Source organism: Drosophila navojoa, chromosome 2 (genome assembly GCF_054131105.1).
Source record: "Drosophila navojoa isolate 15081-1374.11 chromosome 2, UAZ_NAV_1.0, whole genome shotgun sequence".
In the NCBI taxonomy this organism is placed as follows: domain Eukaryota; kingdom Metazoa; phylum Arthropoda; class Insecta; order Diptera; family Drosophilidae; genus Drosophila; species Drosophila navojoa.
Genome location: NC_142890.1, coordinates 4,824,295 through 4,845,582, shown reverse-complemented (window position 1 = coordinate 4,845,582; position 21,288 = coordinate 4,824,295). Strand labels below are relative to the sequence as shown.

Sequence of the window (21,288 nt, the reverse complement as noted above, 5' to 3'; positions counted from 1 at the left end):
AACCAATAATAATATTGTCAAATTGTCATTCGGTAAAATTTTAAATGTAATTTGAATTGCTAGTGAAACTAATCAGAGCTAAAAATATAAATTTGGATGAAAATTTAAAATTGATTTGCGTTGCCAGAAAGTATTTGATTTGAGCGCTCGAGAGCGCCAAGTGTGGCCGCATATCGCACACATCGTATAGAAAAACTATCGATTGCATGGCTAAAATTATCATACTGATAGCCGGCAAAAATTGCAAGTGAGAGGCGTCATTGAGATTTGCAAAAATTTGAGAATAAGTGAATTTTAATTATTGCTGCACATAAAATATTAATGCGTATATTGCATACAGCAAACGCGTTACGCTCAGTATTCTGCCGCGGCTATAGCGTTAGCACTCCAATTAGAACTGTAAGTACATATGTATGTACGTTGTGCTTAGATACCGGTGACAGGGGCGTAGCAAACAAGTTTTTTTTTAGTAGATTTTCGTGAACAAAGGGAATAGATGGATGGATTCTAAAAATAAACGAGACATTTGCATAAAAATCATTTGTGTTGCCATCGAAAGCGCTTGCTTGCAAATATCTATACATATATAACGGTTAATCTGTGTTAAATCAGCAATGGCATCGAAAGAGAGCAGAGCATCCACTTGTTGGTCGCCTTTATTTTCACGCACAAGGTCACGCTGTTTGCGATGTCATTGCGCCATAGCATTGATGACGTCGCAAATTTGAATACCTTCTCTCTTATCAGCGTGTGCCATATTCGGCAGCTGGTGATACGAAATTTTGATTATGTTTCTTTTTATTGTCGCTAGCAATTGCAGATGCTATTCTGTTGTTTATTTTATGCAGTATATTTTCTATTTATAGATTAGAATATGTTTATTATTATGACTAATGAAAAAATGGCTAGGTTCAGGGCTGGACAGCTATGTGAATATTATTTTGTTTATTCTTATGATTGTTTATATATTTTACAGGTGCTTCTTAGGTAGACGATAAGATAAGACAAAGTAATAATCTCGTCAGGTTTTAAGATTAAATTTTATATTTATACGTTTTATGACTAAAAATAAATAAAAAAAAAAAAAAATTTAGAGTTAAAAATGTAATATTCAACTTCAAAAACCCTGATGGCAATAACATAATGCATTTCGTAAACAAAAATGAAAAAGTATGCATCAGCTTAGCTTTAAAATTTCAATCAATTATATTCTTGGCATTATATTGATGAAGGTTTTATTATTTTTTTATTGGGCCTTGCAAACGTCTACAATCAGTTTTATTTAGAGGAATGATTAGCACGAGAGCCAAATCAGTTGCTTCAATCAATTTGTGTCATGCGCCCAGGTTTACAGTACAAAGTTTATTTGTGTCGATTTGGAGTATTATAAATAACGTGAAATTTCGCGTTCAGGTAGCGAATGGGGGCTCCAATACGCTGCAATCAATTGATTCATTCAGTTTTATGTTTCAGATGGCAACGGACATCAGGTTTAATGCGTCGCTCAGTCGCACGGATCCGCAGGTGCAGCCGGTGTTAATTATCGGTCAGCTGCGACATTTGAATCTGTTAAAGTTCAGCCAGCTAGCTGATAAATTGGAGCCACGCGTAAACGAGGAGACATTTAAGAACGCTATCGCCTGTCTGCATCCGGCGCCGACGGACAAGTGTTCGCTCTATCTGGATGTGGCCACAGTCGCCGCGCTGCCACTGAAGGCATCGCGACACAATACCGGCTCGCGGGCTCATTCGATAACGCGCCTGGTCAAGAACCATGTGCTCAACGTGAACGAGGAGAGCGTTGTGCTCGTCTGCGAGCGTGAGAACCTCTTTGCCAGCGCGTGTGCCGTGGTCCGTGCCTTTCCACTTTACTCGCGCAAAACGGGCAACGGCAACGGTGGCAAGTCGCCAAGCAGTGAGATTGGCGATGGCCAGCCATCGCGCTCTGTGGTCAATGTGGAATTCGTTATCATTGACAAGGATGGCTGCGTGGAGCAGGAGCCCCTCAGCCAGGACGACATCAATTGCCTGAACGAGACGGCGCGCGGGATTCGACTTGCCGCACGCATTGTGGACACGCCCTGCAACGAGATGAACGTAGATCACTTTATTGAAAATGTCAACGAGTTTGCCAAAGAGCTTTCCATCCAGCCTCAAGTCATTCGCGGCGAGGAGCTGCGAGAGCGCGGCTTTGGCGGCATCTATGGCGTTGGCAAGGCGGCAGCTGTACCCCCAGCTTTGGTTGTGCTCTCCCACGAGCCGAAGGGGGCACAGGAGACGATTGCGCTGGTTGGCAAGGGCATTGTCTATGATACCGGCGGCCTGAGCATCAAGGGCAAAACCGCCATGCCGGGCATGAAGCGGGATTGCGGCGGTGCAGCTGCTATTCTGGGTGCCTTCTATGCGGCCGTTAAGTGCGGCTTCAAGGATAACCTGCATGCCGTCTTCTGCTTGGCCGAGAACTCGGTGGGTCCGAATGCCACGCGGTAAGTTTGTATCTCATTTAGCTGGAATAATTAATCTATTTGCTTGTTGATTGCAGTCCCGATGACATACACACCCTGTACTCGGGCCGCACCGTCGAAATCAACAATACGGATGCCGAGGGTCGTCTGGTGCTAGCCGACGGCGTTTGCTATGCCAACAAGGATCTTAAGGCAAACATTATACTTGATATGGCCACGCTGACGGGCGCTCAAGTGAGTAAATATTGTAAAGGATTCATTTAGATATAGCTATGTATATCCTATGGGTAACTTAAGAGATTGCTAAAATTTCTACCATTGCAGATTAACTAACTAATTGATTTGTTTTTAATAATCAGCTCAGCTTTAAGTATTGTCCAGTTAATCATTCTACAGCCTTAAAAATTTGATACTGTCGAATGTCTTATATTTAGAATAATCTAAAATGTACTTAGCGCATTTGATAATATTTTATTTTGTATTTAGTATTTACTTATTGATATTGCTTCTTATAACTTTTCAAGTATCACATGCATATACTATTAGCTTAGGAATGTTGATGTACGATGTAGGAGCATTTTCGAGTATCCTTCACTGCCAGATATATTTTAGTTTTATATCATAGATCCTTAGCCTTAGATCTCTTTTAGTCTTATACTTGTTTGAGCCTCAGATCCCTTCAAGTCTTATATCCCTTGCGGTCTTACATCTCTTTCAATCTCTTTTAGTCTCTGTTTCAGTCCCAAAACTCTTTCAGTCCAACGTTAATTCGCTACCAATAGGTGATAAGGGCGTTACAATGACTGCTTATCCTTTCCCTACAACAATTTTAGATACCCATTTTAGTATCCATTCCTTATGCATTCATTTCTTATCAAATTTCTATCAGCTAAGCAAAGTAGTTTTCGTCCTGCTTGGCCTGACGAATGGCATTGGGGTCTGGGCTGCATATTTTTTTTAAACGTTTCTAAATGCAAAATTTATGCCACGCTTTATAAAAGTCACGAGGTTAATTGGCAAAAATAAATTGCAAATTTGCTTTTTTTTTTGGCGGCAACTTGAAGCGGTTGCAGGAGCAGGAGTAGGAGCAGCAGCAGGAGCAGGAGTAGCAACAGCAGCAATGGCTGCTGCGAATGCACAACAGCAACAATGAAGGCAGCGAGGCAAACCCGTTTTGCGGTTGTTGCCATTTTTGGTGGGGCAAAGGGACGAGCGGGCAGCGGTGCCGTTGAAGGCATTGGCTGCGATGCTGCACAATTACCATAAATCTTGGATGCAATTTGCTTAAAATATGATGCCAATTTGCGTTATTTGTGGTTCGATGGGAAATAAATCGAAGCTGGTCAGGGATAGCGAACAGGACAAGGCGCAAAGCGCAGTGAGCACTGCTGTCCCATCCTGTCCCATCGATAACAAAGAAAAACTCAGCCAAACTCGTTTCGAGTGCTACTAAAATTGTTGAGCCAACCTAGTCAACACTTTTCATTTGGAGAGTTTTCTCTAAAATTGTTTAGAATTTGCTTTGACGCTTGTTGTATTTAATTTCATTACACACTCACACACACATACACTTCGATGCACACACACACACAGGCAACAACTGAAACACTTTAGCAACATGCAATAATATTAATTGCCAACATTGGCGCAACTGCGACTCCAGCAACAACAGCAACAAACAAATTGCAGCAAAGGCAATAACGTCATACATTTTACATAAAGGGGCACTTCAGGATACCCTCTAGAAATATGCAAATTGTTATGACAAATAATAACTTGAGAGACTTTTATTTAATTTTAACAATTTCTTTGTTTGTCAAAACTTTAAATTAAACATTTTTCTTAGAGAGATTTTCTATTGAAGGCAAATATGTTTTTAATAGTTATGGAGACCTTTTGCTGTACTTGTACTATTTATAAAGCATATTCTCTTTTATTGCTATTATATCAAACACTTAAAGCACTTGCAAGTTGAGCTAATATGCCATTTGCAGCAGTTTTTTACGGGGTATATTGAAACAAGTAACAAACAGCAGCCAACACTTTTGTGCTTTTACATTTTATGTTGCTGCTTGTTACACCTATTGTTGCTATTGTTGTTGCTGTTGTTGTTGTTGTTGCTGTGTGTGTTGCTTTCATTTGTCCAGCTGTAGTTTAACACGCGCTGTTAGAGTCCTTGGCTGGTCTTGATGCAATTGCAGCTACTCCTGCTGCTACTCCTGCTACTCCTGCTACTGCTGCTGCTACTCCTGCTGCTGCCGTGGTCCATGGCTCGCTGTTGTTTTGGGTGTTGCCTGTGCTAAATAACCTTGCACCTTTTTATTGCTGGTCGCGTCGGAAGCTCGCAATTTTGGCTGTTGCAAACCATGCATCGCATCGCCGCCTGGCCGTCCCATTGTTCTGCATTCAGCCGCCTGCCGCCCTCCCATCCCCACCCCCCAACCGCCCAACATGTTGCCACCTTAACGATGTTTGGGTTGCTGTGCTGTTTTATTGTTAGCACATTCGACTTGAATATTGCATGTTTTCTATCAGCTCGGATGGCCGGGCCATTAAAGCTCTCTTATGTTGCTCTCCTTTATTCTTTCGTATACATATTAAATTTGTTAGCTACACTTAATACTCTTGCCTCTCTTTCTCTCTCTCTCTGTACTTACAGGGCGTTGCAACGGGCAAATATCATGGCGCCATATTGACAAACTCAGAGCCATGGGAATCGAAGGCATTGCAGGCCGGACGCAAATCCGGCGATTTATTGGCGCCCATTATTTATTGCCCCGAATTGCATTTCTCCGAATTTGCATCGGCCATTGCTGATATGAAAAACTCTGTTGCGGTAAGTACCCACTATTCTACTACTATAAAAAAGAAAACTAAAAAAAAAAAAACAAAAATGAAAATAGTAGTGCTTGACAAGCAAAGGCCACACATCAAACAATCCATACAAACACACGCACACACACACATGCCCACTTTTATACCTTCAAGGCATTTGATTGTAAAAAAAAGCAGAAGCAGTAGAGATCGTTTTTCATGCCCCTTTTTTACCCAGACTCAACTCTGGTTTTGTTGCAACAAATTTGGCACTTTATTGCCAGCAAAGAGTAAGCCTAAAAGTGTTGTCTTTAGACCTCACTTTTCATTGTTCAAAAGAAATTAGTCTAGTTCAGTAAGACTACTAATACTGCTTTCAATGTATCCTAAACGATTTATTTCGAAATTGCTTCAACTCGAATGATTTTCCCCAAGTATTGCAGTATTTTCTTTAAGATTTATAAAAAATTAATAACTTTAAATCTTTTTCAAATTATATTATAATTATTATATATTATTTTCCTTAGTATTATATACATATTAAAATATTTATAAATATAATTATATATTAATTATAAAAAAACTATAAAAATAATCATATTATTAAATACATAGTCCTTTAGCTTTGATTATATACATTTTTATATATTTATAAATATAATAATGAAATATATAATTGATTATATTTTGATATATTTATATATCACATTTACGTCCAGAAATTCCTATAAAAATCTCTCATAATAAATTCCAAAAGAATGTTTTGGTAAGCTAATAAAGTTTCACGTCAACTTTTACTTTTCACAAGAAATATAGCTCATCCGAAATGCACACACACACACACACACATAAAGAGAAAGACTCATAAAAGTGTGATGTATGTGTGTAGCACACAATTTTAATTAACTTTATCAGGGTCAGTCGAGGTTTATTTTCTATTTTTTTTTATCGCCGCAATGTTGCGAAAAATGATGGACGTCATGTTCGGTTTAAAGATTGATTAGTATTACTGTGATTTATGCTAGCTTGCACACACACACATGCACGCACACACATGGTGCATACACGCTCTTCTGCTCACATGTATCAAAAACTTTGGCGTTCAATCTATGCTTGGGCAAAAGTATTGGGTGTGTCAAAGGTAGGGTGGGGGACGGGGGCGGGCTGAGCATCGGAACTGCTGCTGCTCCTGCCGCTGCGTAGGTGCCTCAAGCTATGCCACAACAGCAACCAAATCGAGTTACCTTATTGTACGTCTAAAACGCTTCGGATCAATGGTCATTCATCATTGTCACGCCATGGGCGACTGCCAGCAGTATACACACACACACACCCACACACACACACATAGTTGGCCCGCCTGGATGCGTAGAGGTGTCTAGGGTGGAGGTCAAGTGGCACGGCTGGTTACTGGCTGCCTGCCCATTACCTGCATCACTCGCTAGCCGCCTGTCATCTGCCTGGCCCCAGTCCAACAAAACTGACCCCAACTGCCTCAACTGCCTCAACTGGCTGCCTGTCTGCCCGTTGGCCGTTGGCTGTTTGATTTTTCGACCACTTTGACGCTCGTTGTTATTGTCTTTACGGGCACACCAAAAAAAAAAAAAAAAATGTCAAGTAGCCCCAACGGTGCGTTACGCCCCCTTTTCTGCATTTGATGTGACATCAGCGACGCGCACTTTGTCAATTCGCCCGTGACAAAGTGCTTTAAACTCGAAATGCATTCAACTTTAAACTCGCCACGACTCGATTCGAGCTGTCTGCATATCTAACTCTCTTGCAGTAACATTAGCCGGGTTTTGATGAAAGACTTGCTTATGACTGATCTTGTATTGTTAGTTATATATGTATGTATGTATTTATATCTCTATATATTACCTTGATGATCCATAGAGCAGATTTTGATGTATTCTTACATGATTGCTAATGTAAATTGAAACGTAATTGAAGCACGTATTTAATTGTTGATATTCAATGTTTTTTTTTTAATGCTAAATAATTTTTTAATATATTTTGAAAATAATATACATATGTAAAATGCCTTAAAAAAGTTTTGTTAAATAAGTTTTTAACGTGAATTAGAGAAAGTTTAGAATATATATCCTTGAAAATGGAGTTGGAAATGGCCTTGAGTAGATTTGAAAGTAGTTATGAAGCAATATTTGATGATAGATTTGGATATAAATAATAATGTTGAATTGATTAAAAATATGCAAATAGATTTGAAAATCAATTACAAGTAGAGTGTAAAATAGATTTGAAAACAGATTTGAGAATGGGCTTTCACAATAGAGATTTCAGTATGGATATGTTATTTAATGAAATCCATTTGGATTTGTATTTAAATTTTATTTTATTTTATTTTTATAATACGCAAGGATTTTACCATTTTTTAAATTATGCAATCCCTTTCACTCTGAACATTTTTTATTTCATTTTGAAGTCTTCTTCAATCTTTGAATAAGCAGCACAATGTTTACAATATTTCAAGCCCATTTATCTATAATTAATCTTTTGATTGATCAAGCAGTAAATTAATTAGTTAATCAATCAGTTAGTCAATCAAAAATAACATATTTATTATACTTATTATACTTAGCATACATATGATATATAAATGACCTGAATAAATTGCCCTGATAATTGTGCTACCCCATGCATATCCACCTGCTAGGGTATATCTGCTAGGGTATATGATGCTGCTGCTGCTGCTGTGTGCCAAATTCTCACGCGTTGCGTTTAAATTACATGAATTTTTTCACTGTATGCGCTTTGGCAGCGCGACGCAGCTAGTTGGCCGCTAAATGGAGGGATTATGAGTGTTGTTAGCGGTTGGCGGTTCGCGCTTCGAGGCAGCGCCCGCACTTTTTTGCTTCCTCATTTTTTTCGCCGTTGTTGGCTCATTTTGACGGGCAGCTAGCTTGTGGGTGGATTGGTTAGCTGTTGTTGGCCATGGCTGGTCTAGTGTCCATTAGCCTGGCTTTTAAATAACTGACTGCAATTTGTTGTATGCCGTTTCTGATTTGTGTTCTGTGTGAGGGACTGGCCTATCATTAGCCATGTTGTGGTTGCGGTTAACACGTTGCGTAGATTTTTTGTTGCTGCTGCTGCCGTCGCTGCTGCGGCTGTGTTTAGTTGCTGATAGATGTAGTAAATTAAAAACTAAAATAGAAGAGTCAATGATTGGTTAAAAAGCATTTTTTAGTGTTGCTTTGATGTTTATTTCTGTAAAAAATATGGGCTTTTATAATATGAAGTATATTAATATTACCCAATAATACTTGTACGTAAACCACATTTTGATTTTATGATGAAATTCTTTGCACATAACTATTATATATTTGGAGTATTTTAGTTTATGTTTCCATAGGCAGAAGAGTAAAGAAAATAAAGACAATCAAATGATTTAAATGTCTCGAATGGTTTCTCAATTTGGAGACACGCGGCCGAGAAACACAGACGGCATTGTTGTTATTCTTCTATGCTGCGTGCGGCAAAGTTACTCAAATTTTATGACTGTGAAATTTTACCATTGTTGGTAATTGATTTTTATGTTAAATCGTAAAAAGCAGCCAGCGCACCGAGGCCAGAGAGCATGAATTTTAGATAAAGCCAACAGCGGCCGAGTCGAGCAACGTGTTGCGGTGTCTCATCTGTGGATGTTTGTGTCTCTCTCTGTGTGTGTGTGTGTGTCTGTGGGGGCGTATGCGTAATTGCTTTCTTTTGTCTCTGAGTATATTCAAGCACTCTAAACTGATGAGGATCTATGCAAAGCGGCAAGTAATCTAAATTGATAAGGGAGATTATATAAACTAATATATAAATTGTAATTTAAATTTATGATTTTTTAATTTTACACAACAATTTATATTTATACTTATGCTTATTTATGTATTATTATTTACCTATTCCTCTTTTCATATATTTAAAATTAATTTTTATAGTTTTTATTTATAGAATATCTATTTTATATTTGTAGTTAATTACAATTTATTTATTATAATTTATCATTGACAAATATCAATTTTGATTGGCTACGGCTATGACATCCGTTTGTCTTGATTTTCATAAATTCTCTTCAACATGCTCTGATCGCCTCTCACTGTTGCAGTTGTATTTGTGAGAGGCTGAAAGCTTTTTTAAATGAGGCTATCCTAGCTCATTTCTCATTCTTACTGCGAGAAAGAGAGAGCAAGCGGGACAACGATAGGTGTTGCTAAAAGCCGTGTCACGCGCTGCTGAGTGAGAGTGAGATGGCAACATATGCTCTTCGCTTAGGGTCATTCTGATTGGCTGTGCAAAAAGTGAAGGCAGAAATGATCATTATTAAGATCATCCGCATATCCTATATAAATAGCAATGTATAATAAATAATTGCAATTAATTAACTTAGCTCAGTTGCTTAATCATCCAACAAGTGTATTTGCCTGTCGGCATCTTTGGAAAATAAAGCGTTTCCCTTTCGATTCGTTTTCTTTTTGTTGATATTTTCTTTCCGCCCGAATTGCAGTTGGTAAATTTTTATTAAGCGATAGCATTTTAAATTCAATTGTACGTCGACTTTTTACGCTTTTAATGAATTAAATTGAACTTTTTATGCGCCAAAGTTTGTTTATTTTTATGTTCGTGTTCTCTTTTGTTTTTTGTTTTTATTTTCACTTTAACGCCGCGACCTCACGGCGCCAAATATGATATTGTGTTGGCGCTTTGTGTTTGTCTTGCTGTTGATTAAATAATGCCAACAGTTTATAAATAATGCTTGAGCTTAGTGCTTCGGCGGTTTAAATGCAGATTTTCTTAAGTCCCGGCCAGCCTGTTCGACCGTAAGTCACGTAATTTGCGCAATGCCCCGCTATTTCCGTTGCCTACTAACGGCTCGGTGAGGGGGCGTGGCCGGCGCTACTTCACTCCGACGACTTTGTTAACACAAATCTTTCCGCTTGTTATGTGTTGGTTTCCGCTCAACTTTTGCACGTCTCTTAGGCGAGCACGCTGAAAACCGTAAAGGAAAAGTGAAAGAGGGAAAATGCAAAAGTAAGGAAAATGAACCCAGCCGTCGCTGGCATTGACTGTTTCTAATATTTTCGTTTTGCTCTTTTGCCTTTCGTCCCGCCACAGGGTGAAAACTTTTCTTTTTTTTTTTTTGTAAATCGTCTCGCGACATTGGGAGGAAAATTGAATAAAAAACGGTTGTCGCTTTCCTCGGTTTGGCTTGGTGCTGCAAATCCTTGCGACGCCCATCGAATGAATGTGTAATTGATACTGAAACCCAGTCAAAGGCATCCAATACATTTTCTGCCTGAAGGCATTGCGTTTGCCCACCGACACGCCCAGTGCCGTCCACGTGCAGCACGTGGAAAGTGTTACAACGTCTGTCATTGATATCAGGCGTTGTCTCGCAAGTTGAATGCTTATCTTAAGTGTTTGTTGCTTTAAGGATTTAACGACCTCTTTAAATTCGGACTGCAATTGAAAGCAAAGTTTCTGACTGATTTCCTTTTTCGTATACCCCATTGAGAGAGAGAGATGGAGAGGGGAATTGGGATATTGATTGAACTTTAAGCTCTTGTGTAAGCAAATTTTGGCATTTTTTCATTGATACTCTGCAGCTTGGCAACTCGGTCAGGGTATCTCTCCGTCAAGCACACTTACTCGCATTCGATTGAAATAGAAAAAAAGCAGCGTGAAAAATAATGAGCATTTCACTTAAATTTTCCGTGTTTCATTCTGGCTGTTCGCTTTTGAAGTACTTTGCGTTTCTCTGCTGCTTCTCTAGCTCTTCTCTATTATATATTTCCTTTTATCGGTCCATTTTACATTTGGCTCTGCAGTGATTCTTTTGTTTCATTATTTTTACATTTTTAATTTAAATTTCGATATTGTTTCTGATGTATTTTATTCACTCTAATCGATTTTTGTGCTGTTTAATTGTTTCTGTCATCGCTTTTTATTCTTGTTTTGATTATCGCTTTGCGTGCAGTTTACATTTTTTGCTATTTATCTCTGTTCGCTTCTCATTTCGGATAGCTCTTCATATTGCTTCTCTCTTAATATCTGTCTTTTACTAATTGTACTATTATTCCTTCTTTAGTCAGTTTTTAGACGGTTGTAGTTCTCATGTTGTTGTCCTATTACTTAATATTTGGCTTTTAACTCTATTCCTTTTATTCGGTTATTGATTCCAATTTCAACTCAACTTCTCTACTTAACCTCACTTTGTTCTTTCGCTACGTACTTAACTTCTCACTTAGCTTCTCTCCTCTCAGGTTATTATAACTCTCACTTACGTATTTTACTCTTACTTCTAGTCAACATCTATGCAGCTCTCTCTTAACCTAACCTTTACTTTATCTACTTGTTAACTTGTCTAATACTCTACTACATATTTCACTTTTCACCTAGCTTCTCGCTTTTTTGTTGACCATAACTCTCCGCAACATAGGGGTATTCCAACTCCTAGTCAGCTCATGTTACTTCTATCATTTTCGTACATTTGCCTCTCCATTTGCTCAATGTTCCGCCCCTCACTTCTCTTCACTTCCCATTTAGCTTCTCGCTTCTCTCTCAATGCCATCTTGTATAACTAGTTCGCATTGGCTTACTCTGTTCCTCATATTGCTGGCAACGTTTAGTTTTTAATTACAGTTCACCTGCGATTTGGGCCGCAAGAGTTGCATTGATTTGGTCTGTTAATTAAAATGCACGTTAATCGAAATCGAAACGGGATGCGCTCGGTGGCGAATAGCGTCAAATCAAAAATAGCTATAGAGTTAGGTATGTGGCACACGTGGCGTGATTGACAGCGGAGCGTGGGGCATTGTGGCATGGGGCACGGTCTGGTCACGTAGCCGACCGCAATTAGTCGCCGACCCAATGCCAAACTTGATGTGTGGCCAACTGGGCTGGGATGGCTGGGATATTGGGTGCGTGGGCTTGTAGGCGTGTGGGCGTGTGCGCTTGCTATTCGGCTATTTACAAAAGGTTCACACAATCAATGCGTTGCGTAATGCAATCAATGCTAATGACATTATGTTGACAAATGTTTGCCATTATTGATGAAAGCGCATGGGCCGCATTGGCAGTCGGTTGACTGAGCTGATTTTAGCGTTGAATGTATCTATCTATCCCAGCTCCAGCCAAACACAATGAGCAAACTTGAAAGCCTTTAATGAAAATTAACGAGACATGGGGCATGCACGACGCATCACTGAGAGCACCTTTACCTTTGCGTAGATAAAAGATAATTGTCTGTAATTTTGATATAAAAGAGCTGAATTCAGTTTGATGAGTTGTATTTCTATATAGAATTGTCGTCTTAGTTTACCTTAATGTTTCTTATGTGTAGTTTTTAAAATAGTGCCATGGATCGGTAAAACTATTTGAATTGAATTGAATTGAACAAAAAAAAAAATAAATAAATAAATAAAATTGAAGAAATTTGTAATAAAAAAATAATAATAATATATAAATGAAAAAAAAAAATTAAAAAAAAAAAATAAAAAAATTAAAAAATAAATTAAATAAAAAAAAAAATAGGAAATATTAAAAATAGGAAAATAATAAAAGAAAAAATAAATTAAAAAATATAAATAAATAAAAAAAAAAAACATTTAAATAAATAAAAAAAAAATAAATAAATAATAAAAAAAAATATAAATAAAAAAAAAATATAAATAAATAAAAAAAAAATACAAATAAATACAAAAAAAAAAATAAAATAAAATACTAAAAATAAATTTTAAAAAATTGTTATTTTTAAATTAAAATTAAATACATAACTTAAAAATTAATGGTCGAAAATATATGGACTTTTTTTATATTTTTTTTCCATAAGTTAATAGTTTATTGTTTTTAATTTTATTTCAAAATATACATATTTTTAAAATGTATTAATTTAAGTCTATCATATCAAATTATGTTGTCTAATTACTTTGCCAATTCACTAACCAAATTATTATATACATATGTAACTGTTTGATAATATTTCATGTCATATCACTGACGACAATGTCAAAAGTATTGGCTAAAAATAATATAAATCTCGTTAGGTCGTTTGACAAATAATTTGTTAATTGGAAACAATTCAATTAGACAGGCATTCAGAATGCATGGCAGCATTTTAATTGGGCTGTTTCTAATTGACACACAAATATAAGCACATCTATTCACGTATAAGAATATAAAGCAAATGGATTCAATTACATTAAATTTGCTAATTTGATAGCAAACTATTCAAACTTGAGGCATCATTTCATTTTTTTCCCTCGTGCACATTTAAAAAAATGTTGCGGCAAGTTTGATAACAAAAGGCAACACAAGTTTGTTAACAGTTAAAAAGCGCCAAAAGCAGTTGAAACATCTAAAGTACTGGCTAAAGCGACAACATCAATAACAACAACAACAATTGTATGAATAATAAGAGCAACAACTATATTGCGGTAGCAATCGTTGGCTTGAATAGACTTTAAACTTCCGTTTCATGACGAAAGGCTTCTCATGTGCGTGTGTGTGTATTTATGTGTGTATGTGTGTGTGTGTGTGATTTTCATCTTGGACTATCACACGTTGTCATGCAATATTCTGTGTAAGACTTCTTTTGCTGTTGTTGTTGTTATTGCTCTCGTTGTCCTTTCTGCTGCTGAGTTCAGTTTCTTCTCTCTCGCTCTCTCACTCTATATATGTATATGTATGTGAGCATTAAGGGGCATATGTACAGCTTTCTTTAATATGTGTCACTGTGGGACGAGAGTATATAGAGAGTATGTAGAAAAATATCGAATATATAAATTTTTAAAATATATAAATATTTTTAAAATATTTTACATCTATTTTAATGCGACACTTTTTTAATAATCTCTTATTTAATTTACTTTAGACTCAAGTAACCCCAAGAATGTCTCTCAGACTATCTCAACCGATCCCATTGTGCTAGGCAATGGTATTTTATGTTTTCCATTTAAGCGTTGTAATTTCCGCCCAAGTTAGTAGAGCGACAGTTTCCGTTACGTGGTAGCTGGCATATAATTTAGGCATTAGCACATCTATAGAGATATTTATGTATGTGTCATGTGCATATATGTATATATGTGTGTGTGTGTTTGTGTGTGCAGATATATATATATTTTCCTGTTGCACTGCGCTGCTGGAGACTTTTTAATATCAAAGACGCCGCTCACATAAACTTGTTGCAGTTTTTTTTTTTTTTTTTTTTACTCAACGATTACGCTGTAGCTAAAATGAAATGCAACAAGAAGCTGTGAGGGGTAGCTGTAGGAGGACGCTGTTGATCATAGTATGGTATAAGGGCAAGATACTGTAGATATGTGTATTTGATTCTAGAAAGAAGGGAATATAGATTTTTGGATTTGCCAATAGGAATCTTAACTACTTTATTCTTTTATTGATAAATATCGATCAGAGATAGGAGTAATATTTATCTATCTATCGACCATTACATTGTCATAAGATTGAGATGAATATATCTCTGCTTTATTGTAGAGTTTTTAAAGACCAATTGTGGAATATATTCCCTTGGTTCTTGATTCTAGAGACAAACGTGTCTTTGTGGAATTATAGATGTTTTTTGGGATAGAAAATAATAATTGTATTTTCTATGTTTTATACTCTTTTCTTCATTCTATTATTACTCATCACTTTAAAAGATTGAACAGATTCTATTATAAATCTCTGCATTTCCTTCTCAATTTCATATATAATCACTTTAAATCGCATTTATATCTAATCGAATTTCTCCATCTGCCTTTGCAGGATCGTCAGAATGCGCAATCCTCTTGTGCCGGTCTCTTTGTGGCGGCTCATTTGGGCTTCGATTATCCCGGCGTGTGGATGCATGTTGACATGGCCACGCCCGTCAATTGTGTAAGTGATTGCACAGAGCATTAAATAGTATGATTTCTATCGCTCTCTCTCTCTCTCTCTTTCGCTCCCTCTCGGTTGACAGGGTGAACGTGCTACGGGCTATGGCGTCGCCCTGTTGCTAACGCTCTTTGGCAGCCACACGAACTGCGGCCTGTTGCAGTCGATTGCGCCGGGCGATGAGGAGCCGCCATCGAAGCGTATATGCCGCGATTAGCAGCAGCGTGCAACAATCGCATTGCTGTGAAGTCGAGCGTTTTTGCATTTCAATCAAGTTTATACACACACAAACACACGAGCACACACACACACACATTCACACTCACACCCGGCTATACATACTCACGGATGAGAGCAACATGTATGCGTTAAAGTCGAAATAAGTTGAAAAGCCAATTGAATAAGCTGTCAGGCAATAAAATGAAATTAAACTAAATGATAATTAACATTTGTAGCAGTGCATGCTGTGTCTCACTGTGTGGGTGCTTGTTTATGTGTCTAGTGTGCAATTTTTACACACACCTGCACACACACACACACACACAGATTGGTAGCTTGTACACATCCCTTTGCTGTTCAATTAGACGACTGCTGTGCCCATTAGCTAACTGTGCCTGACGTCTAAGTGGATTCATCATCATCATCATCAACATGATGCGGCTGCAATTGTCTCGACAACAGCAGCAGCAGGAGTAGCAGGAGCAGCAGGAGCAGCAGCAGCAGCTACGTCAACAACAGCTAACAATACAAATTAAATTGCAACATCATTGTGCCAGAGCGTCGAGTCGTCTTTGTTGCCTACTTTTCAGCGCGGCGGCGAGGGGCGGGCAACTCTCGCGGGTTTGTCAGCTGTCAGCGTCAGCGTGAAAGACAGATTCACGGCCACGCCCAACGCCTCTGCCAGCAGCGTCAGCCCATCTGCACAAGCTGCCTGAGTCTTATTTGGTAAATTTCATTTAGGAACGCGCTCACTTGCCTTTCAGTTTACCTTTACGTTTTTGTGCGCTCTTAATACCCTGGTGAGTAGTGAAAGGGGTATATTGAACTTGCGGGAGAGGCAACTGGGGTTTGTATTCAAAGCTGTGTATAGCTAGAGTAGTTTAATGGGTTTTATATACTATTTTATAAAATTGCCTGACTACATCGATAGCGATAAATATCTTTTACTCTATTGATACATCTGATAGTCATATAGCCAAAGATTTCCTATTTATTCAATAAGAATGATGCAGGGTATCGCTTAGTCGGTCACCTGGCACACTCGCCCACTGTTTTTATAGCATTTACTTTCGCTTGCGCTTTTATTGTTTAATTAGCCTGAAATACGTTTATTTTCAATAGTAATTGCAGTAAACAACGTGAGAGGTGAGGTGAAGCGAGGCGAGGCGAGGCGCACGTAAGAGCTGATGATTTGTAAAACCTTGAAATGCAGCTCAAGTAATGCCCCATTGTGCCAAGCCATCGATTCTTAATGGGAATGGCATGGTATAGTAAAGTGGGCGTGGGCGTGAGTGTGGGTGTGCGTGTGTGCCACTGACAAATATTCGATTAGCGAGCGCGAGTAACGAGCTCTATGCCAAAGTGAATTTTGTCGGGGAATGAGTAATTTTCAGCTGCACTGCAGCATGAAAATCGTAATTGTAAACAAGAAATCTACCATCTTAAATGCACTTTTAACAGATCTAAAGTGCCCTAAAGTGCTTGTAGATGCACTTTTAAGATACAAAATTGAGAGAACGTGGGATTAAAATTAAATATTATTTCTCTTTGGTTTATTTGAGGGATCAAAGTTGTAAGTATACTTCACTCCAAGGCTATGTGTTTCAATTTATGAGAAATTTATGTTTAAATATATTATCTTTTTGTCAGGAAATGTTTTGTTTCTCTTTTAAATTAGCTAAGATCGTTAAGAGAACTGCTTCAGATCATATGTTTCTAAAGGTTTGTTATGAAAATTGAGTTGGGAATTATGAACTCCTACCATTGCATTTGAATAGAGCTTTGATTCTTTAAGTAACTTTAGCAGAAGTCTAGACAAGCATATTTCGTATATATGACAATTGAATATTGTAAATATAGTCAACTAAATATCGTATTTGAATGCTGTATCGTATAGTAATTTAATCAATTACTTAGGAGTCAATTAAGCAATTGAATGTCGTATATTTTGCTCAATTTGGGTAACCAAACATTGTACATTAGACAAAAATATATCATAAAATATATACTAGATTTATATATTAAAGGGTGCATTAGAAGATTACATATTCTTCATTTAGTCAACTGTATATCGTGCCTCTAGACAACTACATTCATATAGCTCATTCAGTGAAGCTCATGTCGTGCAACTGAATATCGTTTCTTGGACTACTAATATATCATACAAGGACAATTGCATCTTACTCTGAGCAATGATGGATAGTTTCTCTGAACAAGTTCATATCGTATGTCCAGGTTATTAAATATCGTATAACATTCAGGCAAAACTTCATTGGATGTTTTTAAACATATGTATGTATAGCGTATCAGGCGTTTACATATCTATTCTACAGACATCTACAGCTAGAACCTCTTATGCAATAACATGTTATAACATTAGCTGGTTACGCTTGAAGTATTCTGAAATATCAATATTATGCAACAATATTTTTGATGGTAAAATCGATTGTTTAGCCATACGCTTTTAATATTCCTATATTTATCATATTCTAAAGGTAAAAATCCCAGTTTTGTACTCCCAAAATGTGTTCAAAATAATTCCGTCGATTCAGTTGACGTAACCTAATGAAATTTCGGTATTTTAATGCAGTGCAATATAATGGGTGCGTCATGTATGTAGATGGCATAATTTATTATTTAGCGGAACACGCATACAAGATTCATGTTGTTATTCTCGTGCGTTGTTATTCAACACTGCAAATGCGAGTCGTATACATGATGTCAACCCAGCCGAAAAGCATCGTTGGCTGCTCTGTTTATTTGCTCTGTGAGGTTTGCCAGCTGCATTTTGTTGCAGTTGCTGCTGTTCGTGTTGTGGCATATTTCAATTGAATGTTTTGTGTTGTTGCATTTAATGTTTGTTTTTTTGTTTTTTTTTTTGTATGTTGTTTGCTCGCTGTTTTGCCCACACTGTGCGGCTGCAGCTATGCATATCAGTCATGCGCCACGTTGGCTGCAACAATTGACCCGGCACATGCGTTCGCAGCGAGGCATGCCGAAAGCTGTAACGGCTTACGTCCAGCTCAAGGCGAGCGGCGTCCAATGGCTGCACGTCGTCGTCGCCGGCCAGTGGCCAGTGGCCAGTGTCCAGTGTCCAGTGGCCATAAATATCTTCGCACTGCGCCGTGCATATCTCCCAAAAGGCTAAAGGACCATCGTTACCCATCGTCCATCGTCCATCGTCTATTGCCCGACTCCCCATGCAGCACTTGACTTTTGTCGCATTGGCTCTCGACTCCAAGGACACTGACTGCAGTTTTTCTACCCAGCAATCATTAGGCTCTGAGAGGTTGTTGTGTAAAGCTTTATAGATGCTGGAAAGCTTAGATAAATATTATTGAAACAAGCGAAGCTGCTCCAGTCGAGCCCATCTATTTCTCTAATGCATCTATCATTAATCTCAAGACGAGTCAATATCAACTATTGATTTTGTTTTTACGATATACTACTTTCATACGATATTCAATATTCTATTTTCTAAGGCTGTTAGAGCAAATCTCGTAGAATGTATTTTCGTTACTGGAGTTTTGTCACAATACTGTAATTCTTGTTCTACGATATGCTATTACGATATTCGATTTCCCGAGTTGGACTCAAGAGCATACCTCGGGTAAGGTAGTTAGCTGGAATGTTTATATATACATATATGTTATCGATATATGCATATCGATGTCCGAAGCCGATGTTTGAGCCTTCCTCGATACATTTGTTATTCACTTGTTAGATATCGTCTTCCAGGAAATATCTTATGCTCAGCCGCAAATCAAGCTAGTTCTTCTTTTCATATTATCGATAATATGTTCTCATTTGCATAAATCTAGCAACATATCTACAGTAATAGACGAAGACCATCTTTAGAAGCCGTTTTTCATCCAATGAAAGTTCATTACTGTTTGCAGGGTATATCTTAGTCAGTCACTTTGAGCACTGTTGCACTCTCACTTGTTTATTCAGTGTCTTTTTTTTTTTTACGTCAGCTCGCACACAACTCAATTTGGAGTCAAGTGGAGTGCGTGTGCTCGGCTGTTAAGTCCGGCTAAAGACAAAAACAATAACAATGACAATATTAGAATTTGTTGGTCCGGCTTCAGCTGCAGCTACAGCTTCAGCTACAGCTACAGCGTCAGGCAAGCTGCCATCATCGTGCTGTGGTCATATCCATTGTTCTGGCAGCTTTTGTTGTTCCACTTGAACAGCTTAACCCCAGCACGGCATTTAAGCTGTAAAAGCTGCCAGTTTGGTTGCTGTTCCCACTCTTCCTCTCCCTCTATTTCTCTCTCTCTATCTCTCTCTCTCTCTACCTCTTGGCCTGCCTTTACAAATAAATTATTCTTCTTCGCACCTCAAGTGACAGAGATCGAGCTAGAGGCCATGTTTTGCCTACGATATCTGTGTGGCAGTGTCTTGAATAATGCACGGCAGGGGCAAAGCAAAGTTCCGAAGCTCTTGATTTCAATTCCCCGGCCGGCTATATGCTAGATAGATAATAATTTCCGCAAAGTCAACACAACAAATTGTCAATTTATAAAGTGCAAGTTTTCCGTTGCTGTGCACAGGCCCGAGTCAAATGGATGCCAAAAGTTTAATAAATAAAAAATTAGCTAAATTATGTTGCCTACTTTGCGGCGGGCCGTGGCATAACTCGCGACACGCTCCACTCTCTGTGGACCGATGGCTGTCATAAGAAAACTGAAACAAAACAAGTTTCCCAAAAAAAGAAAGGAAGTAAACTTTCCACAAGCAAAACTAAACTCATAAATACCCTGTAATATTTGTTGTTATTCGTTTCGCCGAAGTGGGCATAAAAAAATGTATTTCCATTGTTTTGCCACGCAGGCTCGTTCCATCTAGATTAAGATCCTTGGCTAGGGCAGCTGTGTAAACTGCGGGGGCGTGGCCTTGCTGTCCTGTCACAAAAAACCGCAAGCGACGGGTGGCGGCCAAAGGCAATGGCTTAAAATTAGGTATAGTCGAAATTACTGTAAAATGCTTTAAATGAGTGTAAAAGCAAAATATAATAAGCCCAAAAAGCCGGCGACTTATAAAAAAGGGCAGCACCAGCGAGAGGCCCGAACAAAAGTAACAGAAAAAAAGTTGTCAACAATGCAATGCAGGCTATGCACGACTATGCGATACTCCACAGGTATGGATCTGCACAGATGTGAGTGCTTGGAATTTTAATTTAGCTAGAAATTATTTTTGGCTTAGAATAGAAATTCCTTTGTGGGAAGTAAATTTAAAAACTGTAAATTTATTATTTATATAAATAAAATTAAAAATATAATAATTAAATTATATAATAAAATATATAAAAATAATCAAAATATATTATTTTTATTATTATATATTTAATTTTTGTTATATATAGTTTTTTTACATAAATAAAATCATTAATAACTAATTATTAAAACTGAAAAATATATTAATAAAAATATAAATTGCTTGAGCTCCCAGTAAGGAAGCATATGAAATAATATATATAAATAAATAAAATAAAAATAAGTATATCATAATAATATATATAATATTTTTTTAAATTCCTTCTCTGCAACCAATATACTCATGTTTGCTGTTTGAGCGTGTATACAGAAAAAAAAATATTCAAAATATAAACAACAAGAAGAATGCGGCACATTGGGCCGCCGCATCTCCCGCGGGGCAAGCTGTTAAATGAAGAATAAAGCAGCAACAACCGAGTACAACCAGCAATGTGTATTGCTATGTGTGTGTGCGTGTATGTGTGTGTGTGTGATGGCAAACATATTTTATGAGCTGCTGTTGTTGCTTCTGTTGCCTCTCAAACGCAGCCGATAATAAAACTTTCCTCTCGAATGGCTACGGCCCGCTGGGAGTGTAATCGAGGCTGTTACATCTATGCTGCCTGAGTGCCACTGTGCGTGCGTATGTGTGTGCG

At 37.8% G+C, this 21,288-nt stretch overlaps 1 protein-coding gene across 3 annotated transcripts; it reads left to right on the top strand.

The window, feature by feature from the left end:
* The first annotated feature begins 201 nt into the window (after positions 1–201).
* grsm (probable aminopeptidase NPEPL1 granny smith protein) lies at positions 202–15,591 on the top strand. Of its 3 annotated transcripts, none has more exons than XM_018111746.3 (6): positions 202–399; positions 1,474–2,486; positions 2,543–2,699; positions 5,125–5,301; positions 15,048–15,158; positions 15,241–15,591. In XM_018111746.3, the coding sequence occupies exons 1-6, from the start codon at positions 322–324 to the stop codon at positions 15,370–15,372; spliced, it is 1,668 nt and encodes a 555-aa protein (XP_017967235.1). In that variant the 5' UTR covers positions 202–321; the 3' UTR covers positions 15,373–15,591. The 3 variants fall into 3 exon arrangements, with proteins under 3 accessions (XP_017967235.1, XP_089117669.1, XP_017967234.1); XM_089261543.1 differs by having other exon boundaries at positions 202–403; positions 1,461–2,486; XM_018111745.2 differs by lacking the exon at positions 202–399 and adding an exon at positions 1,265–1,413.
* Positions 15,592–21,288: the final 5,697 nt, after the last annotated feature.